Source organism: Plecotus auritus (genome assembly GCF_963455305.1).
Source record: "Plecotus auritus genome assembly, chromosome: 1".
Lineage (NCBI taxonomy): Eukaryota > Metazoa > Chordata > Mammalia > Chiroptera > Vespertilionidae > Plecotus > Plecotus auritus.
Genome location: NC_137770.1, coordinates 142,881,235 through 142,906,039, shown reverse-complemented (window position 1 = coordinate 142,906,039; position 24,805 = coordinate 142,881,235). Strand labels below are relative to the sequence as shown.

At 41.4% G+C, this 24,805-nt stretch overlaps 1 protein-coding gene across 3 annotated transcripts in view; it reads left to right on the top strand.

The window, feature by feature from the left end:
- ARMC3 (armadillo repeat containing 3) overlaps nucleotides 1-24,805 on the top strand; it is a gene marked incomplete at its 5' end in the record, with an annotated part of 97,915 nt that overhangs the window by 62,366 nt on the left and 10,744 nt on the right. Inside the window, 6 exons of one of the 3 annotated variants that reach the window (XM_080666745.1) lie at nucleotides 9,152-9,401; nucleotides 13,169-13,305; nucleotides 14,097-14,265; nucleotides 16,904-17,001; nucleotides 17,608-17,709; nucleotides 18,141-18,236. In XM_080666745.1, coding sequence (XP_080522871.1) covers nucleotides 9,152-9,401; nucleotides 13,169-13,305; nucleotides 14,097-14,265; nucleotides 16,904-17,001; nucleotides 17,608-17,709; nucleotides 18,141-18,236 — 852 coding nt within the window. Of the gene's footprint in view, nucleotides 1-9,151; nucleotides 9,402-13,168; nucleotides 13,306-14,096; nucleotides 14,266-16,903; nucleotides 17,002-17,607; nucleotides 17,710-18,119; nucleotides 18,237-24,805 lie in introns of all 3 variants that reach the window. The other 2 variants (XM_080666744.1, XM_080666743.1) reach the window with 2 other exon arrangements.

The following is a 24,805-nucleotide window of genomic DNA, read 5'->3' as shown; positions in this document are numbered from 1 at the left end:
CCACAGAGGTTTTCTTCATCACTTACTTTGAGTTGATCTAAGTCAATTAAAATATATTGACTTGTCAGCACTTGGGATATAAATAAGACTCAAACTCTGCCTCTAAGAAGTAGGTCCGAGGTGCAGACAGAGCACAGAGGAGGGCGTGATTAACAAGGAGAGGCAGTGATGCCACAGATGGCTTCGTATTGGAAAGGGTGGTTGAGCGGGGTTGAAGGGTGAACTAGACTTTCGCAGGCAGAAGTGAGGGAGGTGTAGGGAAGGGTGTTTTGGGCAAAGGGAACTTGAGGGCAAAGGCTCACAGACATGAAATCACACAGTATTTTCAGTGAGCCATAAATAGACACTATTTTTGTAATGGAGTTTTTTCTTAATGATGTTCTTAGTGCCCAGGGTGTAAGGGCACTTATATAAAAACTTGGTGCTGAATCCATTTCTATACAAGTGCTGTAAAATAATATTTCAAGATTGCTGCTATTCTCTGATTGTGAACATTTGTGCCAAATATAATTTTTTAAAAAAATATATTTTTTATTGATTTCAGAGAGGAAGGGAGAAGGAGAGAGAAATAGAGACATAAATGATGAGAGAGAATCCTTGATCAGCTGCCTCCTGCATGCCCCACACTGGCGATCAAGCCTGCAACCCGGGCATGTGCCCTGACCGGGAATCGAACTGTGTGACCTCTTGGTTCATAGGTCGATGTTCAACCACTGGGCCACAGTGGCTGGGCCAAACATCATTTTTTTTAAACAAAAATAAATGTATATATGTTTAGCAAATAAATACTCTGAGCTCATGTGAAAAAATAAACCTAACCTAATTTTGAGATCAGGAAATTCTTCCTTGAGACGTTTGTGCAAACCTTGAAAGATGAATGGGAATAACTAGAGGGAAGAGTGTCAGGAGGTGGAGACAGCATGTGGGAATACCCTGAGGTGAGACAGAGCCTGGCCAGTTGGAGAGGCCCAGAGCACAGAGCAACCTGAAGGCATGGTGGGGATTGTGGGCAGATGAGGCAGGCAGGCTTGGCTCAGGCGGGACCTGGAGACCTTGTGAGAAATCTGGAGCTTCATCTGAGCAATGGGAAGCCAAGAAAGTTCTAAGCAGGGGAGCAATATGATCCTATCTAATAAAGAGGGAATATGCTAATTGACCATCACTCCATCACAAAGATGGCTGCACCCACAGCTGAGGCCAAGTTCCCATAAGGAGCCTTAACAAGCAATCAGCAGGGACCTGAGGCTACACCCTCCCCTGTCCCTGTTGGGCTTGACAGGTGACCTCAGGCCGAGTCCCCCACCCGGCAGGGTTTGACAGGGCACCTCAGGTTGTGCCCCCGCCCTGGCGTCAGGCTGGGGGACCTCAGGCTGCACCCCCCGCCCCAGTGCCAGGCCAGGGGACCTGAGGCCATGCCCCCTGTCCAGTGGGGCTTGACAGGGGACCTTAAGGTGCGCTTCCCATCCTGGTGCTGGGCTAGGGGACCTCAGGCTGCTCCCCCCGCCCCAGCGCCAGGCTGGAGGACCTCAGACCACACCCCCTGCCTGGCAGGGCTTGACAGGGGACCTCAGGCTGTGCCCCCAGTGCTGGATCAGGGTAACTCAGGCCATTCCCCCGCCCAGCGGGGCTTGACGGGGGACCTGAGGCTGTGCCCCCCTCCTGGTGCTGGGCTGGGGGACCTGAGGCTATGCCATCTGCCTAGCAGGGCTTGACAAGGGTGGGACTGGCCAGGTTTGGATCTGGCCCAATGGGGGGTGGGGGCGCCCACCCACATGCACACGATTTTGAGGTGCATGTGGGTGGGCAGGGACATGACTCTGGGTCCCGTGGTGTGCCACAGACTCTGACAGGTGGAAGGTTTTCATATACATTTTACTAATTTTCTTTCATCTCTGACACTTCTATTATAGAGAAAGGGCAAATAGCAATATTAAATTATTTCCTCTAATTAATCCCCTTTTAATGTGCATGAATTTTGTGCACCGGGTCACTAGTTATATTTATAATTTTAAAAGATCACTTTAGCTGTAAGATGGAGAAAGAATTGCAGAGGAAGAAGAGAGACCTGTCAGGACAGTATCTATACTAATTCACCAGAGAGCATAGTGGATTGGATTCAGTGGGAGAGATGGAAATGAGGAAAGGGGAGAGATTTGAGAAATATGGAAATATGGAGGTGGAAAATAGTCAGGACTTGGTAATAGATTGGATACACATGACATGTCAAACTTCACTTCTTTTTACATATATCAAATGGTACAAACAGATGTTTTTGTACATTCCCTTTTTTATTTTAGCTTGGTTCTTCTTTCAATTTACATTTTAAACTCTTACTTGATTAAACTCCAACTGGATGGAGACTAATGACAGTAAATATCAGAAAACATTTTCAGATTATTGTGATGACATATGGCCCTGTAATTCTGGATTTTGTAACAAAGCAGTTTGACTTCTGTCCCATTCATTTGGATAACGCTGTACTATCTGGGAAACTGAAATGTGTTTTAGAATATGACAAGCTTCAGCTTGTGTGTATATAAGACAGGGAAAAATAAAACAATGTCTTTTATACCTAAAATTAGTTTTTTCAGGTAAGAATAAGAGCTTGAATTTTTACCATAATAATTTAATCTCAGTGATGGTTTTTACACGTAAACAGAACTAACGGCACATGAATTATGGGCAGATATGTACGTACCACACAAGCGGTTCTCCCAGCTGTGCGCCTGTGATTTGTCTCTCTGTGCTGGCAGTTATGTTCGATTTAGTAAAAGCTATATTCCACTGTGTTACTAGAAGCTTTGGTTTTTTAAACAGCTAGGTTTTATGTACTTCCCTTTACTGCCTCCATAAAGAGCAAAGAAAAGAGCCGAAGGTGGAGTATAAATGAACCAAAGCCAAACAAGGCTTTGTGCAGGAGGAAGGCAGAGAGGCTATGAGCACAGGCACACCTGATGAAAATCCCTGATTTCCATGACCCCATTTATTTATTTATTTATTTTAAATATATTTTATTGATTTTTTTACAGAGAGGAAGGGAGAGGGAGAGAGAGTTAGAAACATCGATGAGAGAGAAACATCGATCCGCTGCCTCCTGCACACCCCCCACTGGGGATGTGCCCGCAACCAGAATCGAACCTGGGACCTTTCAGTCCACAGGCCGACGCTATATCTACTGAGCCAAACCGGTTAGGGCCTGTTTATTTATAAACAAGAGAAATTAAAATGATACAGCATGACCCTATGCATCCCTTAAATTTCCCAAAAGCTCCCTGATCCACACAAGAGATAGCCTTTGAGAACTCATTGGTATGCGTTTACCTGGCACACTTCTGTCCTGGATGCATGTGTACTTTTTTTTTTTTTTTTTTACTCCCAAGATCGTTTAAAAAGTGAAGATTGTCAAAGGAAAAACTATTGTGTGACAAAGGACTTGTGCATTTTAGCCAAAGTATGTTTATAAAGATTAACAACTAATAAGTATTTGGTCATTTGGTTGCTTTCTCATCCCTTTCCCCCAGTCTGTTCGATGCTTCTATGTCTCTGGATCTACTTTTGTTCATCATTATATTCCACAAATGGGTGAGATCATGTGATATTTATCTTTTTCCGACTGGTTTATTTCTCTTAGCATAATGCTCTCCAGGTCCATCCATGCTGCTGATAAGTATAACCAATGGACACTGACAGTAGGGGGTGAGGGCATGTGCTGGGGGATGGGAGTGACCGAATATATATATATATATATATATATATATATATAGAGAGAGAGAGAGAGAGAGAGAGAGAGAGAGAGAGAGAGAGAGAGAGAGAACACAAAAAAATAAAAATCTTTTTGGAAAATGTGTCTATTCTAATGTAAGTGTTCTCCAAGTGATTTTGTTAGGGATGTAAGAGAGCAGATGATTAAATCATTGATATTAAAATTCCATAGTTGAAGATTTCTGTATGATTACCTACAACTTCACTCGATAATAAATAATTAATAAAACCTAAAAAAAATTAAAAAGTATTTGGTCTAAGGCAGTGGTCGGCAAACTCATTAGTCAACAGAGCCAAGTATCAACAGTACAATGATTGAAATTTCTTTAGAGAGCCAAATTTTTTAAACTTAAACTTCTTCTAACGCCACTTCTTCAAAATAGACTCACCCAGGCTGTGGTATTTTGTGGAAGAGCCACACTCAAGGGGCCAAAGAGCCGCATGTGGCTCGCGAGCCGCAGTTTGCCAACCAGTGGTCTAAGGAGTTGATTGCATTAAGTACCTGAAAAATAAGAGAAACCAAGATGGCGGCATAGGTAAACACCTAAACTGCTGCCTCACACAACAATTTCAAAACTACAACTAAAAGACAGAACGGACACCATCCAGAACCACAGGAAAGCTGGCTGAGTGAAAATTCTACAACTAGAAGGAAAGAGAAAAGCTCACAGAGAATTGGAGGTACGGCAAAGGGGCTTTGTGCGCGCAGAGAGGAAGGGCGGCTGAGAGCCTGGCTGACTTTCTCTGGCGGAAGGGGGAAGGAAGCCTCCGACCGCACTGAACCCCAGTTCTGACTGCACTGAACCCCAGTTCCGGGCGAACCCCTGGGGACCCACGCTCTTACGGGGGGAGTCTGGACTCTCGGGCGGAGACTCGAGCTGGGAAAGGCAGAAGTCTGAAGGCGCACGCGGGCCAGTGCGCACAAAGGCTGCGGAGGTTGCCACAGGCTTTCCCTAGTGGAAGGGAGTCAGAGGATCCTGACTGCACTGAGCCCCAGTTCTGACTGCAGTGAACCCCAGTTCCAGGCGAGCCCCTGGGGACCCACGCTCTTGTGGGGGGAGTCTGGACTCTTGGGCAGAGACTCGGGAGCCGGGGAAGGCGGAGGACTGAAAGCGCGTGCGCGTGCCAGTGCGCACAAAGGCTGCGGAGGTTGCCACAGGCTTTCCCTAGTGGAAGGGAGTCAGAGGCTCCTGACGGCACTGAGCCCCAGTTCTGACTGCAGTGAACCCCAGTTGCAGGCGAGCCCCTGGGGACCCACGCTCTTGTGGGGGGAGTCTGGACTCTCAGGCGGAGACTCGAGCTGGGGAAGGCGGAGGACTGAAAGCGCACATGCGCGCAAGGGCAAGGCTGACGGGAAGCCAAGACTGAGACTCCACCCCATCCAAGCTGAGCACAGAGGCTATTGCAATTTGGCAAGTCTAATCCTATAAGGCTGTCTCCAGCACCGAACTTCTCCCAGCATAGACACAGCTGATCCTTACAGCCAACTGGCCCGGAGGTCAATTCTTCCCAGTGATACCAACAACAATAAAGACTTAATTACAACAAGACTGTACACACAGTCCAAAAAGGGGTGCACCAAGAGTGTCCACCTCAGGTTAACTGGGGAAGCAGACCCACTGGGCCATATTGGAAACCTAGCACAAATATCTACCTTACCAACTCAGGGAATCAGTGAAAATGTGGGGTCAAAGAATCAGATCACAAACGAAAGAAATGGAGGAAAACAAACGACTGGATATAGAATTCAAAACCACGGTTATAAGACTTTTTAAGAATATCCTAGAAAAGGCCGATAAATATAACGAGACCCTTGAAGGTATGAAAAAGGACCAACTAGAAATTAAACATACACTGACTGAAATAAAAAATATTATACAGAGACCCAGAAACAGAATAGAGGAACACAAGAATCAAGTCAAAGAATTGAAATACAAAGAAGCAAAAAACACTCAACCGAAAAAGCAAAAAGCCAAAAAAAAAATCCAAAAAGTTGAAGATAATGTAAGAAGACTCTGGGACAACTTCAAGCATACCAACATCAGAATTATGGGGGTGCCAGAAGAAGAGAGAGAGCAAGATACTGAAAACCTATTTGAAGAAATAATGACCGAAAACTTCCCCCACCTGGTGAAAGAAATAGACTTACAAGTCCAGGAAGCCCACAGAACCCCAAACAAAAGGAATCCAAAGAGGACCACACCAAGACACATCATAATTAAAATGCCAAGAGCAAAAGACAAAGAGAGAATATTAAAAGCAGCAAGAGAAAAACAGTTAATTACCTACAAGGGAGCACCCATATGACTGTCAGCTGACTTCTCAACAGAAACTATGCAGGCCAGACGGGAGTGGCAAGAAATTTTCAATGTGATGAATAGCAAGAACCTACAACCAAGATTACTCTACCCAGCAAAGCTATCATTCAGAATTGAAGGGCAGATAAAGAGCTTCACAGATAAGAAAAAGCTGAAGGAGTTCATCACCACCAAACCAGTATTATATGAAATGCTGAAAGGTATTCTTTAAGAAGAGGAAGAAGAAGAAAAACGTAAAGATAAAAGTTATGAACAACAAATACATATCTATCAACAAGTGAATCTAAAAATCAAGTGAATTAAAAACCTGAGGAACAGAATAATCTGGTGAATATAATAGAATCAGTGGCATAGAAAGGGAGTGGATGGATAATTCTCAGGGGGAAAGGGGTATGGGGGGTTCATGAAGAGAATGGACAAAAATCATACACCTATGGATGAGGACAGTGGGGGGGAGGTAAGGGCAGAAGGTGGGGTGGGAAATGGGTGGAGGGGAGCTATGGGGGGAAAAAGGAGAAATAATTGTAATAACCTGAATAAAGATTTATTAAAAAAAAAAAATAAGTACCTGAAAAATAAGTCAAAGGAAAAATGACTTTTTGGAAAGGTTTAAGTATATATTAATTAATCAGAAAACATTAACCATTTGAAATTCTTGCTGGAAGTTTTTTTTAATTCAGTGTTTCAACTATAAGTTGAATATAAGTTTCCGATAAACAAATGTATTAGAGCTCCCAAATTTCCCCTTATGTATAAAATCAAAAGACTGCCAAGTCAATTAATAATATGAGAGAGAATTAAAAGTGAAATTATATTAAATGTGTTTATTTTATCCCCTAAGACAGGAAATTAAATGCTAACCATCAGGTCATCATAGTGAGATGTTGTGGGCCTTCCTCCCAATGTCTTTATATCAATGAATTGGGGTTAAATGTCATCTAACCAAACTTTAGTTTTCAGGGATGCCTTCTCTGAGATGTCACAGGAAGAGTTAAATATACATCAAATGTGGAAGAAATGGAAATAAGCGCTGACTTAGCCTTGGTATCAGTATGGTGTGTTTTCTGGGTGGATTTACACTGAGTGGCCAGATTATTATGATCTCTGAACGCATAATAATCTGGCCACTTAGTGTGTTAGTGTGTGTGTGTGTGTGTGTGTGTGTGTGTGTGTATATATATATATATATATATATATATATATATATATATATATAATGAGGCCCGGTGCATGAATTTGTGCATGGTTGGGGTCCGGCCAGCCTGGCCAGGGGGAGGGGACATGGGCAGTTGGCCAGCCTGCCTGCTGGTCAAACTCCTGGTCGAGGGGACAATTTGCATATTAGCCTTTTATTATATAGGATATACACTGAGTGGCCACATTATTATGCATTCAGAGATCATAATAATCTGGACACTCAGTGTATATCAACCAGGGTGGGAGGTGCCTTCAAGGTTAACATCAACTGAGACTTACTCTCCAGAGCTGCCACCTCTTGTCACTTCTGTACCCAGTCTCTGCTGTTCAGGCTTCTGCAGAGCTGGCTTGTGCCACAATCATAGCTTCTTTCCCAGAGAACTATCAGTCTCCTTATCAAGAATTTGTTTTCTGGACAATTGTGATAACTTCTATTCTTGAAGTTGTCAATTTTTTACAATCAGCAAATTTAAGTGACAGTGCCAATTTAAATCAGTTAATCAGCATACAGGGTGATGGGCTAAATCATATAGCCTCACTTATTTCTTTCTTTCTTTTTTTTCCCTTTATTGATTAAGGTATTACAAATGTGTCCTTATCGCACCATTGTCCCCCCATCACCCTACTCATGCCCTCACCCCCCGGTGTCTATATCCATTGGTTATACTTATATGCATGCATACAAGTCCTTTGGTTGATCTCTCTCCCTTAGTCCCGCCCTCCACTGCCTTCCATTTGAGGTTTGAGCATCTGATCGATGCTTCTCTGTCTCTAGATCTATTTTTGTTCATTGGTTTATGTTGCTCATTATAATCCACAAATGAGTGAGATCATGTTATTTTTTTTCAGTGTTGGTAATTAACATGATCTTAAATGAAAAAATGTGTCAAATATAAACTTAAAAGAGATGTTATTATTGAAGTCTCAAGTATGCTTTTATTGTCTTGATTACCTCTATTCCCATGATTATTTACTTGGATTTTAGCTCACAATTCTGGGAATTCCTTTAAAACCAGGATGCTCTATATATCTTATTGCTTAGAACATCTCTTATTTGAAGCCATTTCAAACATTACAACACATAATTAAATCGTCTTCCACTCATTAAAATTATCTCTTTTATTTTTACTATTTTATGAGCTTTTAAACTTTTTATGAAGCAAGGATTATAGAAAACATGTTGTTCTTAAAAGGAGATTTAGTCTTTCTAACTGTGAGATAATGTTAATATGTTAATGGATAATGTAGTCTTTTTATACTAGAAATCAGAAATTTAGCAACTGAATATGCCTATATAATTGAAATTATATATTTATTTATGTCAATGTCATGACTTTGACTTTTGCTGTTTACTTATAAAACCAATATTCACATGCAAAATGGTTGATGCCTTCAAATGTGTTAACTTCTGCTTATAATTATCAACCTAATCTGAAAAGGGGAAAGATCGGCTAAAGTATTTTAACTGAATCAGAGTTCCCATGCTCACTGATTCATCATATTTAAAGCTTTATTTTCTTGCTGGTTGGGAATATTTCAAGAGACTTTCTTTGAATAGAATTGCCTTGATCTTATATGTATCACTGATTTTAAAAAATGAACAGCAGTAGATTTTCTAAGAAGTAGTCATACATTTTTCTATAACCAATGCTGTAGATATAGGAAAAGAATTATTTAAATTCACTAATATCTGACATTTCCCCAAACTTCATTTAAATGACTAGAGCCTCAATTCTGGGCTCATTGCATTGTAAATTAATTTCTTTCTAAAACTGCATTTATGTACTCATTTGTTTTATAAGCTCGGTTGTACACTCCAAAAATAATTTCTTGAACTTGGATGAATGACACTCATTTCGCCTTTGTTTACCCAGTGCTGCTGCTGAAGCTGATGGTATTGATCCATTAGTAAACGTTCTGTCCAGTAAACGAGATGGAGCCGTGGCCAACGCCGCCACTGTACTGACGAATATGGCAATGCAGGAGGCTCTGCGTGTGAGCATCCAGAGCCGCGACATCATGCACGCCCTCATCGGCCCGCTGCATTCTGCGAATATGGTCGTGCAGAGCAAAGCCGCTCTCACCATCGCTGCGATTGCGTGTGATGTTGAGGCCCGGGCAGAGGTGAGTGTTTTCATAACATTTGCTCTCATTTTTCTGGTCATTACTTATGGGTGGATTAATGTGAAACATTTTCAAATATTTGAACTGATCCATCATTTAAGTCTTTCAAAATTGGTGCAACGCTTTGGAAAACAAACGGGCATTATCTAGCAAAGAATGTGTGCAGACCTTGTAGACCGGCAGTTCTGTTTCTAAGTATATATTCCTAAGACAATCCCTTGCCTCTATGCTACAAGAAGCATTGTTTATAATATCTAAATAACTGGAAACAAACCAGTTGTCCAACTGTTAAGAGAGTGGGTGAATAAGTTATGGCATATTCATAAAATGGGATCTCACATCAGTAAAAAATGAATGAATTTTGCTACAGACAACAGCAGAGATGAATATCAACAAGGTTAATGCTAAAAAGCTAGTTGTGAAGAATGTATCTTATGATTCTATTTATATACCATTCAGAAATGTGCTAATGAAGCTAAGAAGTTGTTTAGGCATACATACATACATACATACATACATACATACATACCAGTTAAAACTATAAAGAAAAGAAAAAGAATGATCAGTGATCAACCCCACGATCAAAAAAGTGGTTTCCCCTTGGGGGACTAAGGGTGTAGGTGTGATTCAGAGGAGCACCCAGGGGTTCAAGGATATTGAAATGTGCCATTTCTTAAGCTGGTGGTAGACGAACAGGTATGCTTTTCACTGTGATTCTTAAAATTACACATGTGAGTTATACATATTCTCTTGTTTCTCATATTGCAAAATTTTAAAACATAGAATTGCATTTTCTACAAGTCCATCACATAAAAGTGTGTTTGGTCCTTGTGGTTAACTCTATTATATCTTCATAAAGATTTAAATATAATCCTACAAACCTCCCTTTATTTCTTGCTTTTCTCATATTCATTTGTCACCCTGGCACTCATTCAAACAGCCTAGCACTTTGTTCCTCTTTCTTCAATGTAAGTGACAATAACTATCATTTATTGAGTACTTACTATGTGCCAAGCACTGTGCTAAGCACTTTACATTCATTTAAGCCCCACTTGAAATAGGTATGTTTGTAATTCCTGTTTTATAGATGAGAACAGTGAGGCTTAAATAAATACTGTGCTCCAAGCCAACATGGTATGTGTTAGATCAAGGTCAGAGCCCATCCTCTCACACTGTGCTATCTGCCCAGACAGCTATCAACTCTTTCCTCTTCTGTCCCTTACATATCTGTTCTATCTCCCTTCTTTGTGCCCATTAACTCAGTTCATTTGTATTCATCCAGTAAAGTAGTAAGGTAGTCACCAAATATTTATTTACCATCTACCATGTGCCAGGAACTATGCTAGGGATGGGGGATACAGTGATAAACAGAAATATCTTGGTCATACCTCTATGCAGCTTGCAGAGTAGTCCATCTATTTCCTGGAATATTGCAGCTTGTTCTTTAATGCTCTCCCTACCCCTGTCACCTCCTATTCCCAGATTTCCTCCAGACTGACCTTCCAAATATATGAGCCTCCTCACGTCATTGCAAGTCCCTGGTGGTGTGCTACTGCCTATGGTAAAAGTTGAGCTGCTTAGAGTGACATGCGAGGGCCCTCCGTGAGCCTGAAGTCTCTTCCAAAGTGGACCTCTGTGCTATTTGTAATTCTGTCAGTGTGCCCTATTCTCTTATTTATACCTTCTAGTTTCCTCTGCTTGGCAAGCGAGCTTCACTTTTGTCATCCTGATAAACTTCAGTTTTCTCCTTTAAATCCCAGCTCAGCCATCTTCTTTTATGAGTTCTTCCTTCAGCCTTCAAACTTAGGCGCATCCTCCTCTGTGCTCCCAGTACACCCTCGGGGCCTCCCTGGTCCTCTGTTTTACACTCTATGGATCTCTTATGAAAGATGATAATAAGCTTCTTTAGGGAAAGGAACTGAGGGCTTTCTTCCTTGCGTCCATGTCATTAACACACACCTGGCACATAGAGTATGCTGAATAAACAGTTGTGAAACGAATGAGTAAATAAAATGAAGGAATGTATGGAGGACTGGAGGAGTGAGTGGAGGGGTGAATAAATAATTATGTCTTTGACAAAAGAACACATGGAGTTAGATTTCTACATATTTTGTGTTTTACTCAGAAGTAAAAGTGTTCAGAAATTTGGCCTGCTACATATAAGATGCTTCAGGATATTCTTCTAAGCTGCCCAAGTCACATATTCTGCCATGTAGTCTCTGCTGGAGCCCCTTTGTTTGAGAAGGAAATGACTGAAAGTAGATCCTGTTCCACGGGGACTCTTGTCTTTAGGCACCACATATACAGGCCTGCAGGATATTATTTTTGTGTTCTGGGCTCAGATATAGAGTACTGCATTTCAGACAGTGAGAAGAGCTATCAAATCTGTGCCACATCCAGCACGGGCAGGTTTGGTGAACCTGAGGAGGGGCAGTGAAGGATTAAAGAAGACAGACAAGAGAATACAGCTGGGGCTCTGTGGGACGCTGCTTCTCTGGTGGAGAGACAGTTCCACGGCCTGCAAGCCAAGTCTTTATTTTATAGTCAGAGCACACAAAGCAAAACAAGGGAAGTGGTCAACATGTTTACAATGTTCTTGCGAGTTTCACCTTGTTTTGGCAGCACTTGCTGCACCACCCACAGCCCATTAGCTACCTAGGAAGGAACTAGGGAGGACTATAAGGTTAAGCTTAATTATGCTAGGAGGGCTCTGCTCTGCAAGCTGGGACTTGTTTGTGGCCCTGCCACAGGTCAGTCTGAGGCTTAACCCTATAGCCACTCCCTACATAAATCTCTTTTTCTGGTTGGAATAATTTTATACATAAGTAATTTATTTTAATAATGTAATATAGTTCTGTCCAGTTATCTTATTACTTTCTTCTCTTTTTTTGCTTTTTGGAGAAATAAAGAAAAGACACTCTGTAAGGACAACAGAAACTGGTCTCTTTCTAGGGAATTGCTCAGTATTGCTTTGGCCACACTGCCAACTCAGTACAGTGTCCACAGACACGGGTGACCCTTGCCTCCAGCAGTTCCTCCTGTCCAGCCTTGGGGACTGTATTAGTTTCCTTTTCCTGCCATAACAAATCACCACGACTTAGTGACTTAAAGCAATACAAATCCACTGCCTTACAGTTTGGAAGGTCAGAAATCTGAAAATGGGCTAAAATCAAAGTGTTGGCAGAGCTGTGTTCCTTCTGGAGACTTCAGAGGAAAACTCATTTTCTGGCCTTTGTGCATCCCTTGGCCATGGCCCCTTCCTCATCACTCTAATTTCTGGTTCCACTTGTCCCCTTTCTCTGCTCCTGCTACTCTTGTCTCCCACTTTAAAGACCTTTATGATTACATTGGGCCTATCTAATAATACAGGACATCATCGTTAACTTAATTACATTTGCAAAACCCCTTCCAGAAACAAGGACTTCTTGGTCTACCTTGGGGCCAAATGGACATTCAGTATTGAGCCCACAGGGCATCCCACTTGTGGGAGTGAGACGATGGCTCTTTCCCCAGCCCCCATGCTGTGCAAAATCACCGTGATCTCCCTCGATTACTGTGGCCTCTTCTTGACTTTGAACAGAAAATTGAGATTTTGTTTGTAAGGGTTTGTGATTGATTTTGCCCCCTAAATTTAATAAATTTAATATCTTAAAATGTTTTTACATAGTTGCAACCTTTAAACAATATAATAATGAGATTTTTTTTTGAAAAGCATAATGCTTATATTCTGGACTCCTAAGGCATACAATGTTGGTGTCCACTTTTAGTTAAGAAATTCAGGTGGATTGGAGCCCCTCATAGAGCTCCTGCGCTCCAAGAACGATGAAGTCAGAAGGCATGCCAGCTGGGCTGTGATGGTCTGTGCCAGCGATGAGCTGATGGCCGCTGAATTATGCAGGCTCGGGTGAGTGGAGCTGTCTCAAGTTTCTGGCTCAGATGAAGAGCCGAAGATGAAGAGCACACTTTTCAGGCCAAAGGAAGGTCAGGCAGTCTACACTCCCCCTCTCAGGTCTACGGAGCGCTCAGGGTGCTGCAGGTCACAGCAAGGGAGGGACTGCCTGGTGGAAGGAAGGTCCTTCCCTCCTCCCCACCTTTATAAAATCATGTCCAACATTTCCTTTTCCACTTTTTCATCTTGAGAAATGCTTCTTTCATTTTCCTCAACTATTGTAACACAATCCTATCTGTCCCTCAACTTTCTAAAATAAAATGGGTGAGCCCTGATGACCATTCCATTTTGCTCCTTCCCGGACCCAAATCTTTCCATCAGAACCCAACATTTAGCCAGCCTCCCCAGATCCGGTTCCTTACCAATGACAGACAGGGTTTTTAGCATATCAATAGGGTTGTTAGGTTTCACAGACAGGATTACCCTATTTCTAAAATTTTTATTCTCTATATATATTGCCTGCTTAGTTGCAAAAGTTAGAGTTAAATACTAATTTTGCTTTAAATGAAGAATGGTTTTTTTTCTGAAAGTGTCCTTTTCAAATCTTTGAATATGAGTCACTACAAGGTATATATGTTCTCAGAAAGACTGATTTGTCTTCATAACTGACAATATTACTTTATCTAAAAGGGTGGGATGGCTATAACCTTTCCATTGCATTCAGGATCTTGGCTAGGTAGATAAATGAGAACTTAATGTTGGGTGGCTTATATAAAGCAAATAATGCCTTTTGCTTTTATTGACAGGGCTTTAGATATCCTTGAAGAAATTAATCTATCAGTAAGTCGAAAAAATAAATTCAGTGAGGTAGCTTATAACAAATTGCTCAACAACCACCTGTCTCTGAAATACAGCCAGACTGGCTACTTGTCATCAAGTAACATCATTAGTGACGGCTTCTATGATTATGGCCGGGTAAGTGGGAGCACTGACTTGTATTTTAGTATGTATGTATGATAAGAATTTTTTCCTTAATCATGATGCCATTACATTGCAATTTCGTAACCACCTAACATTTTTTATTTTTACACACTGACACTTGGGAATCAGAACTTCATCCTTAACTTTGTCTGGCTACAAGATTTTGCCTTTGTATATACTTTTAACTAGAATCTGATTACTTTTACTTAAATCAGCTTGCTATGTTAGTTCAAGTTTCAGAGAAGATATGAAAGGACTAGCATTTTCATTTTGGGGTTCTGTTATTTCCAGGGCTCAATATTAGTGATAAGGACATAAGTATAAGTTTTTAATTTTATCATCATGTAATTGAAATTAATCAAATTGTAGTACTGGATTTTAAAATGTAATGTAGAAGAATAATGTTTTACTTAACTGCATTTCTGATTATGATTTTTAAAACAACTTACACTGCAATTCAGTGTTAATGTTGACAGAAATGGGAAGCTAAAAATTAGAATCTTGACTTTTTGGCATTGCTGCTTAAGCCAGTGTTTTCTGCTTCTTCTGGAAACCAAAAGCAAAAGCAATAAGAAAAATTAAGAACATTTTAAAATCCACAGATTCCATTTTAGGCAAAACTAAGAAACATATATGATCCTCAGATTTCAAACAAATTTAAAAGTTACTAAAAATCCCTGAAATCAGGCAGAAGCTGTTCAAAAGGAAGAATGAAAAGGAAAAAGAAAGCACAAGAGAGCTGGTGGTGGCAGATCTCAGAAAATACCATAAAAATATCTACTTCCTGCCCAGCTCTGTGGCCCTGTGGTTGAGTGTCAACCTATGAACCAGGAGGTTACGGTTCGATTCTTGGTCAGGGCACATGCCTGGGTTATGGGCTCAATCCCCAGTGTGGGGTGTACAGATGATTCTCTCTCATCATTGATGTTTCTCTTGCTTCCTCTCTGAAATATATATATATATTTTTAATCTACTTCCTGAGGTGATGGGAGAACTCATAAGTACAAATGGAAAACTGTTCCAGGTGAGTGCAGGACCAGGAGCTGGGGTGGGCAAGGCTGGCAGCAGAAGTCCTCTTGGGCCGAATTGGTCCAAAGAAGCAGAGGAGACAGGGCCATAATAAGAACCCCATAGCTAAGCCACATTTGCAGGAAACACTCTATCATAGTAACAGAATTAGAGGTATTTTGGATAACGAAAAATAGCTATACTAAAATTTTACTCTAGCTCTTGCTTCTGCTTTCCCTGGCCTCCATCACCACCATAACATGGCACAAACGCTTATAATGCACATACAAACTGCTGAGAAGTCATGGCTCTGAGGAAGCTCATCTCATCGATGATTAATTTTTTTAAAAATGGCACAATAGTAGTATAAAGATGCTTTAAGAAAAATGAGGGAGAAGAGCAGAAAAACGAACAAAGAACATATTAGAAAATCATTGCCATGGATCAGAAAATGATGAAAAATTTTATCTTGTTCATGAGTTTTTTTAAAAGTTAAGGAGACAATATCCTTTATAAAGAAGAATTCTCTGGTTCATTCAGTAAATATTAAATTTCTAGTATTGTAGGCTTTGAATATGTCAGTGAACAAAAGAGTCAAGGATCTCTACTCCCATGGCACCAGTGGGAAGAGGCAGACAATAAACAATAAACATCACAACTAAATAAATTACATCACATAATTAAAATAAGAGCTACCAGGGAGAGGTAAGTAGAGCAGAGGCAGGATAAGGGGGCTCTGTAGTGCTGGGGAGGACTGGGGTTGATGGTTGTAATTTTCAAAATTGTGGTCAGGGAGGCCTCACTAAGAGGTAATACCTGAGCAAAAAGTTGAAGAAGGTGCAGGTCTTAGCCACGGGGATATCTGGGGGAAGAGCTTTGTAGGCAGAGGAAACTGGTACAGAAGCCATCAGGTGTAAACACACTTGGCATATTTAAGAAATAGCGAAGTCAGTGCAGCTGGAGCTGAGGGAACCAAGGGGCAGAAGAGTGGAGAGTAGATCAGAGATGAAGAGAGTCCAGGTCATGTAGACCATTAGAAGGATTTTGGCCTTTACTCTGAATGAACTGGGAAACCTTGGCAGAAGAATGAAATGATCTGTCTTATTTTAAAAGGACCAGGAAAAGCATCTTGGAGGAGAGAGGAATCTAACTAGTTGGAAATGACCTCAGAAGGTGATCTGGTCTAATCTCCTTCACCAGGCTCATAAAATTGATAGTGTAGAGCTTTGTCTACTCTAACCTATTTTCAGATAGTCTCACAACTTTTTTGTAATCTGTTTAGTAACTAGTTACTCTTTCAGACAATAAGTTCTCCCTTATGTATATAGATGGATTTGTAAACTCAGATACTTTCAGGGGCCAAATTGATCATTATGGTGTGAAATAGCTGAGAATAAAGCAACAGAGATTGTGGGGAACTGTAGAGATATATCCTGCTCAAAGGCAAGATGTCCACAACCCCAGGTTCCTATTTCTAAGTGTGTGTGTATGTGTGTGTGTGTGTGTGTGTGTGTGTGTGTGTAAAATCACACACCTCAGACTGTTGAGAACATATTGTAACGGCAATCATATTAAAAATATAACCCATGCTGATATTACTTTACAATCTTTAAATTATCCACAGATAAATCCTGGCACCAAATTTTGGCCTTTGAAGGATCTCTGCTTACAAGAACCAAATGACCTACGTACTGTACTCTTGGTTAACAGTAAATCTGATGTGTGAGTCTTTGGGGGAAAGAGAGATGTAGGGAAGCACATACACTTTTGCTTGTCCATCATCATGTGACTTATGTAAAGATCCCCAGTATGGTATCTTTCCTTTCCCCTGTATATCAGGCACCATGAAAATAAACACTGATCCATAAATTCATAGCCTGACATAGTAAAGTCAGGAATAGCACCATGGTTTTCCCTCTGACTCCGTGTTACCAGTCAACCCCATGTGTATTTCAGCAGCCAGGGCTTCTTACTTTTCTGGTGACATGACGTAACTGAAGAATGTATAACTAGATAGGAGCAAACCAAGCAACTCTCCAGAACTGTATGCAGGTGTCCAACATCCTTCTTTAAGTAGTCACATGTATCTCTATAACACATTTTATGAGACACATTTTATAAAAATATGTCTTATTCTAGTTCATGGAAAGCTTTATAATATTTCTTGTCTTATTTTAACCTCTCCTTTATGCTTTTAAATTAATGTCACTGTTAAGAGTCAACTCCAAATATGATTTCCAGGGAAGAAATCTGTTTTGTAGGACAAAGCCAATATTAATGAGTAAATTATTTTAATTCATCCATAATTTCAAATATGTAAAATTGTAGTTCTCCACCTCCATCTACGGAAGATAAATCCTCAGACATTGGTTATGGGCGAAGTATTTCTTCTTCCTCTTCTTTAAGAAGAGCTAGTAAAGAAAAGGCCAGGTAAGAAAATGATCTTTTATCTATATTCAAATAATTCTCCTCTTAATTAGGGAGTAAAAAAAATAGATTTTGGCAACCATTCTTTGATTCTTCTTAGAGTAATGTAACTTCGTAATTGTTTTTTTAAATAGCTATGGAAAAGATCTCTGGAAAAGGAGGCAGGAAACCTGGTTTGATTTTCTGTCTGCTGTGAACCACAGTGAGGTCTTGAGCACATGAGTTAGAGTCTGTGAGCAAGCTTAGTTTCTTCATCTGTAAATGAAAGAATGCCTGGTGCCCTGCTTTGTAATTGTGAAAGGAATCAAAGCATATAAAAGAAGTGAAAATACCTTATAAACTATTAAATGCCTTCAAATGTCATGTATTTTCCATATGATTGAAATTGGTTGTGGTTTTTTACATATGACAAGAAAAAATAGTTATTATTTTAGTGCTGGATTTGGATCTCCCACAGAAGAGAAATCGGAACCTGCTTCTGGACGAAATACTGCTGTTAGCAAAAGCGCCGCTAAAGAAAAAGGATCAAGGTAAGAAATGTGGTATTTATTCTTCTCCCAATTGTAATCAGGTCAAGTTTTCATTACCCAAAAAAGTTGGTGAAAGGGAGGGGTGGCTTTTAAATAGGAAGCTCTTCTTGTGGCATCAGTATGTTGAACTAAGCAGGACTCATGAAATGTAATTAAAATTAACTTTACCTTTGTCTCTCAAATTTACCCAGAGGGATTTCTTCTCCTGCCTCTGGGTGAGAACTCAGGTCACTTTGATCATTATTAAGTCCTACAGTCACTTTAATTCAAAAATGACAACAGAAGCAATCTCTAGTCAGTCATTTAAAAGTCCAACCCAGAGTAGTAATCAACTGAAAAGGAACGTTTCTGTCCTGTTCCAGCAGCTGTCTCTGCAGGTGGCAGCACACAGGCTGGAGGGCGTCCTCTTTCTCTCCCTGCTGTGTGCACCCCGCCCCGCCCTGCCCCGCCCCACCGCTCACTGAGGTCTCTGACCCCGCAGGGAGCTCGGAGAGGGAGACCAGGGAAACAAGACCAACTTCTTCCTTGGTTGAAACATGTAGAATGTGGTTTTGTGTTTTTCAGGCCTGGCATACTTTAAACATACTTCCTACTTGTTTACATATTTTAAAATATATTATTTCTCTTGTGATCACTCTCCTGGACTCTTCAAAAGCCACTTGGACCTCCTGCCACACTCCATGACCCTTTAATTTTGAGGACTTAAGCCTTCAAAACCACTGTGGAATTGAAGTGTATTTGGCACTAATCTGAACCAGCTACTTTCTAAACTGAGGCTGTCCCCTAAGATCCCTAAGGTTTAGGTTCCCCAGATCGCAGAGCTATTTACTTTCTATTTCTGACCTTGTTTTGTATTGTCAGTCTCTGTTGCTCATTATTCTGATCTCTGCTTCTAACCTGCCACTATCGGTCCAGCTCTGACAATTTTGCCCTTCACCTCCCTTTTTCTCTTCATGGGGCCTCTCTGCTTCTCCTCTACTGGACTGAGAGCTCCTTGAGGACAAGAACATGTTCTAATTGAATAATTTCTGTCTTCATCCCCACTATTTAGCACAGTGCTTAGTTGACATCCTTGCCTGAATTCCCTCATCAGTAAAATGGAAAAAGTAAATTAACTGACCATACACTAGGTTCCAGGAATTGTTCCAGTGTGGGGAAAATAGCAGTGTACAAAAAATTCTGTCCTTATAGAACTTAAATCCTAGTGGGGAGACAGACAACAAACAAAATAAACCACACACACACATACACACACACACTATATATATATATATATATATATATATATATATATATATATATACATACAGTATATCTCCTATCTAATAAAGAGGGAATATGCTAATTGACCATCGCACCCTCACAAAAGATGGCAGTGCCCACAGCCAATAAGGAAGGAATATGCTAATGGACTGGCACGCCCTCAAAGATGGCAGCACCCACAGCCACAAGATGGTGACCCCAGTCCCCTCAGCCCTGCCAGGGCAGCAGGCACATGGCACAGCCAGGCCCACCCCAGGCAGGTTCAGCCACTCTGTGAGCCTGCCTCCAGAGTCCCCCAGTCCCCTCAGCCCCACAGCTGCCCAGGGCCAGCCCGAGGCACAGGCAAACCTCAGATATCAGCTGCCCAGCTGACACCCGGGGCACAGGCAAGCCTTGGATGGCAGCTGCCCAGCCACCCAGGGCCACCTGAGACTCAGGTAACCAGGGCTAGCCGAGGCTTGTGCTGCCAGCAGTGGCAGCAGCAGAGGTGTGATGGGGCGTTGCCTTCCCCTGATTGCTGGGTCATCTCCCACCCCTGAGGGCTCCTGGACTGTGAGAGGGGTCAGGCCGGGCTGAGGGACCCCCCCCACTCCAGTGCATGAATTTTCATGCACCAGGCCTCTAGTATACATATAGGGATATACTAGAGGCCCGTTGCAGGAAGATTGGTGCAAGAATAGGCTTTACTTCCCCTGGCTTCGCTCCGGGCTGCCTGGGAGCCTTTGCAAGTCTTCACTTCCAGCCACTGCCCAGGAGCCTGCAAGTCTTCGCTCCTGGCCAGAGCACCGCTCCCTCCACCCCCCACCCTCCCCCTCATAGCAGGCGTCCCGCCCTGCCCGGCCATTCCCCACCTTCATATGCAAATTAACCCACCATCTTTGTTGGGATAATTTGCATACTCACTCCTGATTGGCTGATGGGCATTGGGGAGGTATGGTCAATTTGCATCTCTCTCTTTTATTAGTGTAGATATATACTAGAGGCATGGTGCATGAAATTCGTGCATGGGGGGAGGTGTCCCCCAGCCCAGCCTGCACCCTTTCCAATCTGGGACCCCCTCAGGGGATGGCCGACTGCTGGTTTAGGTCTGATCCCTGGATAGGGCCTAAACCAGCAGTCGGACATCCCTCTCACAATCTGGGACTGCTGGTTCCTAACCACTTGCCTGCCTGCCTGCCTGATTGCCCCTAACCACTCTGCCTGCCACGCCCCCTAACCGCTCCTGCTGGCCTGATTGATGCCTAACTGCTCCCCTACCAGCATAATCATCCCCAACTGCCCTCTCCTGCCGGCCCAGTAGCCCCCAACTGCCTTCCCCTGTGGGGCTGAGGAGACTGGGGGATTCCAGCTGGATGAGGCGGGGCTGAGGGGACTGGGGGACTGAGGCTGGATGCTGCGGTGACTGGGTGAGGCAGGGATGAGGGCACTGGGGGACTCTGGCTGGATGAGGCAGGGCTGAGGGGACTGGGGGACTCCAGCTGGATGAGGCAGGGCTGAGGGGACTGGGGGACTGAGGCTGGATGAGGCGGGGCTGAGGGGACTGGGGGACTGAGGCTGGATGAGGCGGGGCTGAGGGGACTGGGGGACTGAGGCTGGATGAGGCGGGGCTGAGGGGACTGGATGCCGCCATCTTGTGGCTGTGGGCGCCGCCATCTTGTGAGGGTGCGATGGTCAATTAGCATATTCCCTCTTTATTAGACAGGTTCCTCCTAATCTGAATAAACCATATCTTCACTTGATACAATACTCCCTTCTCATCCTGTTGGAATAGAGTGGGTGAAAATAGGACAACCAATGGACATTGAACTCCTTGAATTTCTTTTTTTTTTTTCACTCAAATGGAAATCATTGAATGCTACTTGGTACTGTGATTATTTTTCACCTACCAAAATCTTCCTACCTAAATTAAAAACCCAAGTGGGTTGGATTCATGACTTATTTCTTCCTCCAGCCTTGTCCTGTAGTTTATATATTCAACTAGTTGATGATATCAAAAAAAGGGCAAGCGATTAAACTTTGAAAATATCAGTATACAATTTGGGGCCAGACAAATCTCTCCATCTACTTAACTATCTACCTACTCATCTCTTATGAAAATAGATAATATCCTAATTGTTTTGGATCCACGCAGTAAATCTCTGCTTTCTGAGGTCATTTTGGTAAAGTCTCTGCAAGAAAGGTAAAAGTTCTGCTACCTTTAATCATAAATTGATGTTCTGTCTAGGGGTTACTTTTATAGGAATTACTTTTGTAATTTCCAAGTGCTTGTTCCCATATTTATTTAGAAATGAAATTCATGTAGGTATTGAATCCCTTAATAACCCAACTTTGCAGCCTTCATGGGAAAGAAGTCCAAATGAAATACTTCTATTTATAGCCACAGGGAAGTAGCGTTCAGGAGTTCCGGTAAATTATCTATTTGTAATCCTCAATGAGACAGCCCTCCCTGATGCACTTAGCCCCCTGTGCTGGATAGCATCTTCTATATGCCCAATGACTATTTCAGGCAGCACACTCAGTGAGAAGTACACGTCTCTGTTTTATAGGTGGCTCTGTGTAATCACAGGGTGGAGCTCTTCAGTCTTATAAACCTAGCCTGTAATTTTAGAAAGCAATGAAACTGCTGAAACTGGTTTGGCTCAGTGGATAGAGCGTTGGCCTGCGGACTGAAGGGTCCCGGGTTCGATTCCGGTCAAGGGCATGTACCTTGGTTGCGGGCACATCCCCAGTGGGAGGTGTGCAAGAGGCAGCTGATCGATGTTTCTCTCTCATCGATGTTTCTAGCTCTCTATCCCTCTCCCTTCCTCTCTGTAAAATATCAATAAAATATTAAAAAAAAAAAAAGCAATGAAACCTATCTATGCTCTCTACCATTCTAATTGACCTTCCTATTGTTGGTTCCTAATTTACTGTGTATATGATTATGTTCAGTTTATCTATTTTACATAAAAGGAAAGGGTTAAAATGATACAGCTGAGAAATACTAAATTTTGCTTAGAGATTTTAGATTACATTGTATGTTAGGTTGATATATCCAATGATTTTTTATTCAGATATCCCCAGTTTTACTGCCAGTGTGTGTGTCTGCGTGTGTGTGTAGTTCTGTACAATTTTACACATCTGTAAGTTCATGTGTCTATGACTACAATGAAGAGAATGTACATTTCTGTCACCACAAGGATCTTTCATGTCTAATTACTTCAGCACCATTTGTTGAAAAGGCTATACTTCTTTCATTGAATTGCCTTTATATCTTTGTCAAAAAAATCAGTTGAGCATATTGGTGGGTCTATTTCTGCGTCCTCTGTTCTGTTGCATTAATCTGTGTGCCCGTCTCGCCAACAATATCGTCCTGGTCTGGATTACTGTAATTGTATAGTGAGCTTTGATATCAAGTAGAGAGTTTCTTCCCACTTTATTTTTCTTTGTCAAGATTGATTTGGCTATTCTGTGCCTTCTTGTATAAATGTTAGAATACGATATTTTTATGTCTACAAAGAGACTCTGCTTGGATTTTGATAGGAGTTACATGAAACCTAGATATCATTTTGGGGAGAATTGACATCTTTAATATGTTGCATCTTTAAATCTATGAACACAGTAAGTTTCATCCTTTTATTTAGATTTTCTTTGATTGCTTTCAACAGCATTTTTAATATTCAGCACTCAGATTCTTTACATATTTTGTCAAGTTTTGCCTAAGGGTTTAACTTTCTTGGAGCAATTGTAAGTGCTCCAAAACTTTTTCACTTTTTACATGTTTATTGCTTTTATATAGAAACACAATTTTTGTATGTTGAGCATATATCTTGAAACCTTGATAAACTCGCTTGTTAGTTCTAGGAGTTTTTTGGGTTTTGTTTTCTTAGTAGATTCCTTGGGGTTTTCTACATAGACAATTATGCCATCTGCTTTGTCTTTAGTTTTTTATTTATTTTGGTGTGTCTGGGAGTGAAATTCTTTGGGTTTATCTTATTTACACTTACTAAAATTCTTGACTCTGTAGATTTATGTATTTAACCAAATTGAGGGAGTCATCTCAGTCCTAATTATTTTTTTTCTGTACTTTATCTTTCTCCTACTCTTCTGGGTATTTGATGACACCAATATTAGGTCTTTTTTATCTTACAACAAGTCCCTGATACTCTGTCGGTTGTGTTTTTCTTTATCCAATCTTTTGTTTTTTGTGTTGCTTAGATTGGTTACTTTTTATTAATCTGTCTTCAAGTTTACAGATTCATTCTTCTGTTATCTCTATTTTATTAAACCCCTTTAGAAAATTGTATTTTTCTAAGTTTCTGTATTATATTTTCAGCTCCAAAATTCTATTTTTATATCTCCTATTTCTTTCCAAAACTTTCTAACTCTCTATTCATTTCAAGAGTATTTGTTACTAATTTCAGCATTTATATCTATGCCATCTTGGCATTGATGTCTGTTGATTGTCTTTTCTCATACGAGTTGAGGTTTTCCTGGTTCTTTGTATGCTGAGTAATTAGATTGTAATATCATGTTATGAGTGCTGCAGTTTTTATTTATGCGTCTTTTATGCATTCTAAGGAGGCTATTCCTTAGTGTGTGTGTGTGTTTTAGTAGGTAATTGACCCAGTTGCTTTCAGTCTTCAAATTGCAACCAGTGATCTGTGAGTTGTCATCCAGAGTCAGTCCCAGGTTCAAAGATTTTGCAGTTTTGTTTGGATTCACCTTGCTTGTGTGCCAACTAGTGTCCAGTTTGGGACTTGGGCAGTGGTCTATCCCATAGTTCCATCTTCAAAACCTATGTAGCTGTTTTTTGGGTCAGAACCATGCACACACAGCTTGGGAGTAAGCCTAGGAATCCACAAACAAATATATATGGTGGCTTTCCTGAGTTCCTTCCTCTACACAATCTCCTTTGTCTTTTCTGGTTCATTGGGGCTTCCCTTTATATACTCTGCCCTGATACAGTTTTGCCATGACTGCATCCATATATACAGCCAAACAGCAGGATGACTGAGTCTAAGGCAGTCTTAGGCTCTTAGGGACCCAGATAACACCACTGTCAAGGATTCCTTAGGGGCTGGAGCACAAGAGAATGAGAAAAATAAGGAAAAAAACAGGGCTTTCCCCACTCCACTGTCTCTTTCCTGTTTCTCAAACAGGCTTCTCCTGGAGCTTTCACTGCCTGTGCTGATGCCCACTTCCAGATTTGGGGCTATCTTTAGTTCAGCTTATAGAATAGTGGACAAAAATAAAGAGTTAGACTCACCAACAGTTCAGTGGTGATTCAGTGTCTTCTCTGATCTTTTCACTACTAATTACTTTTC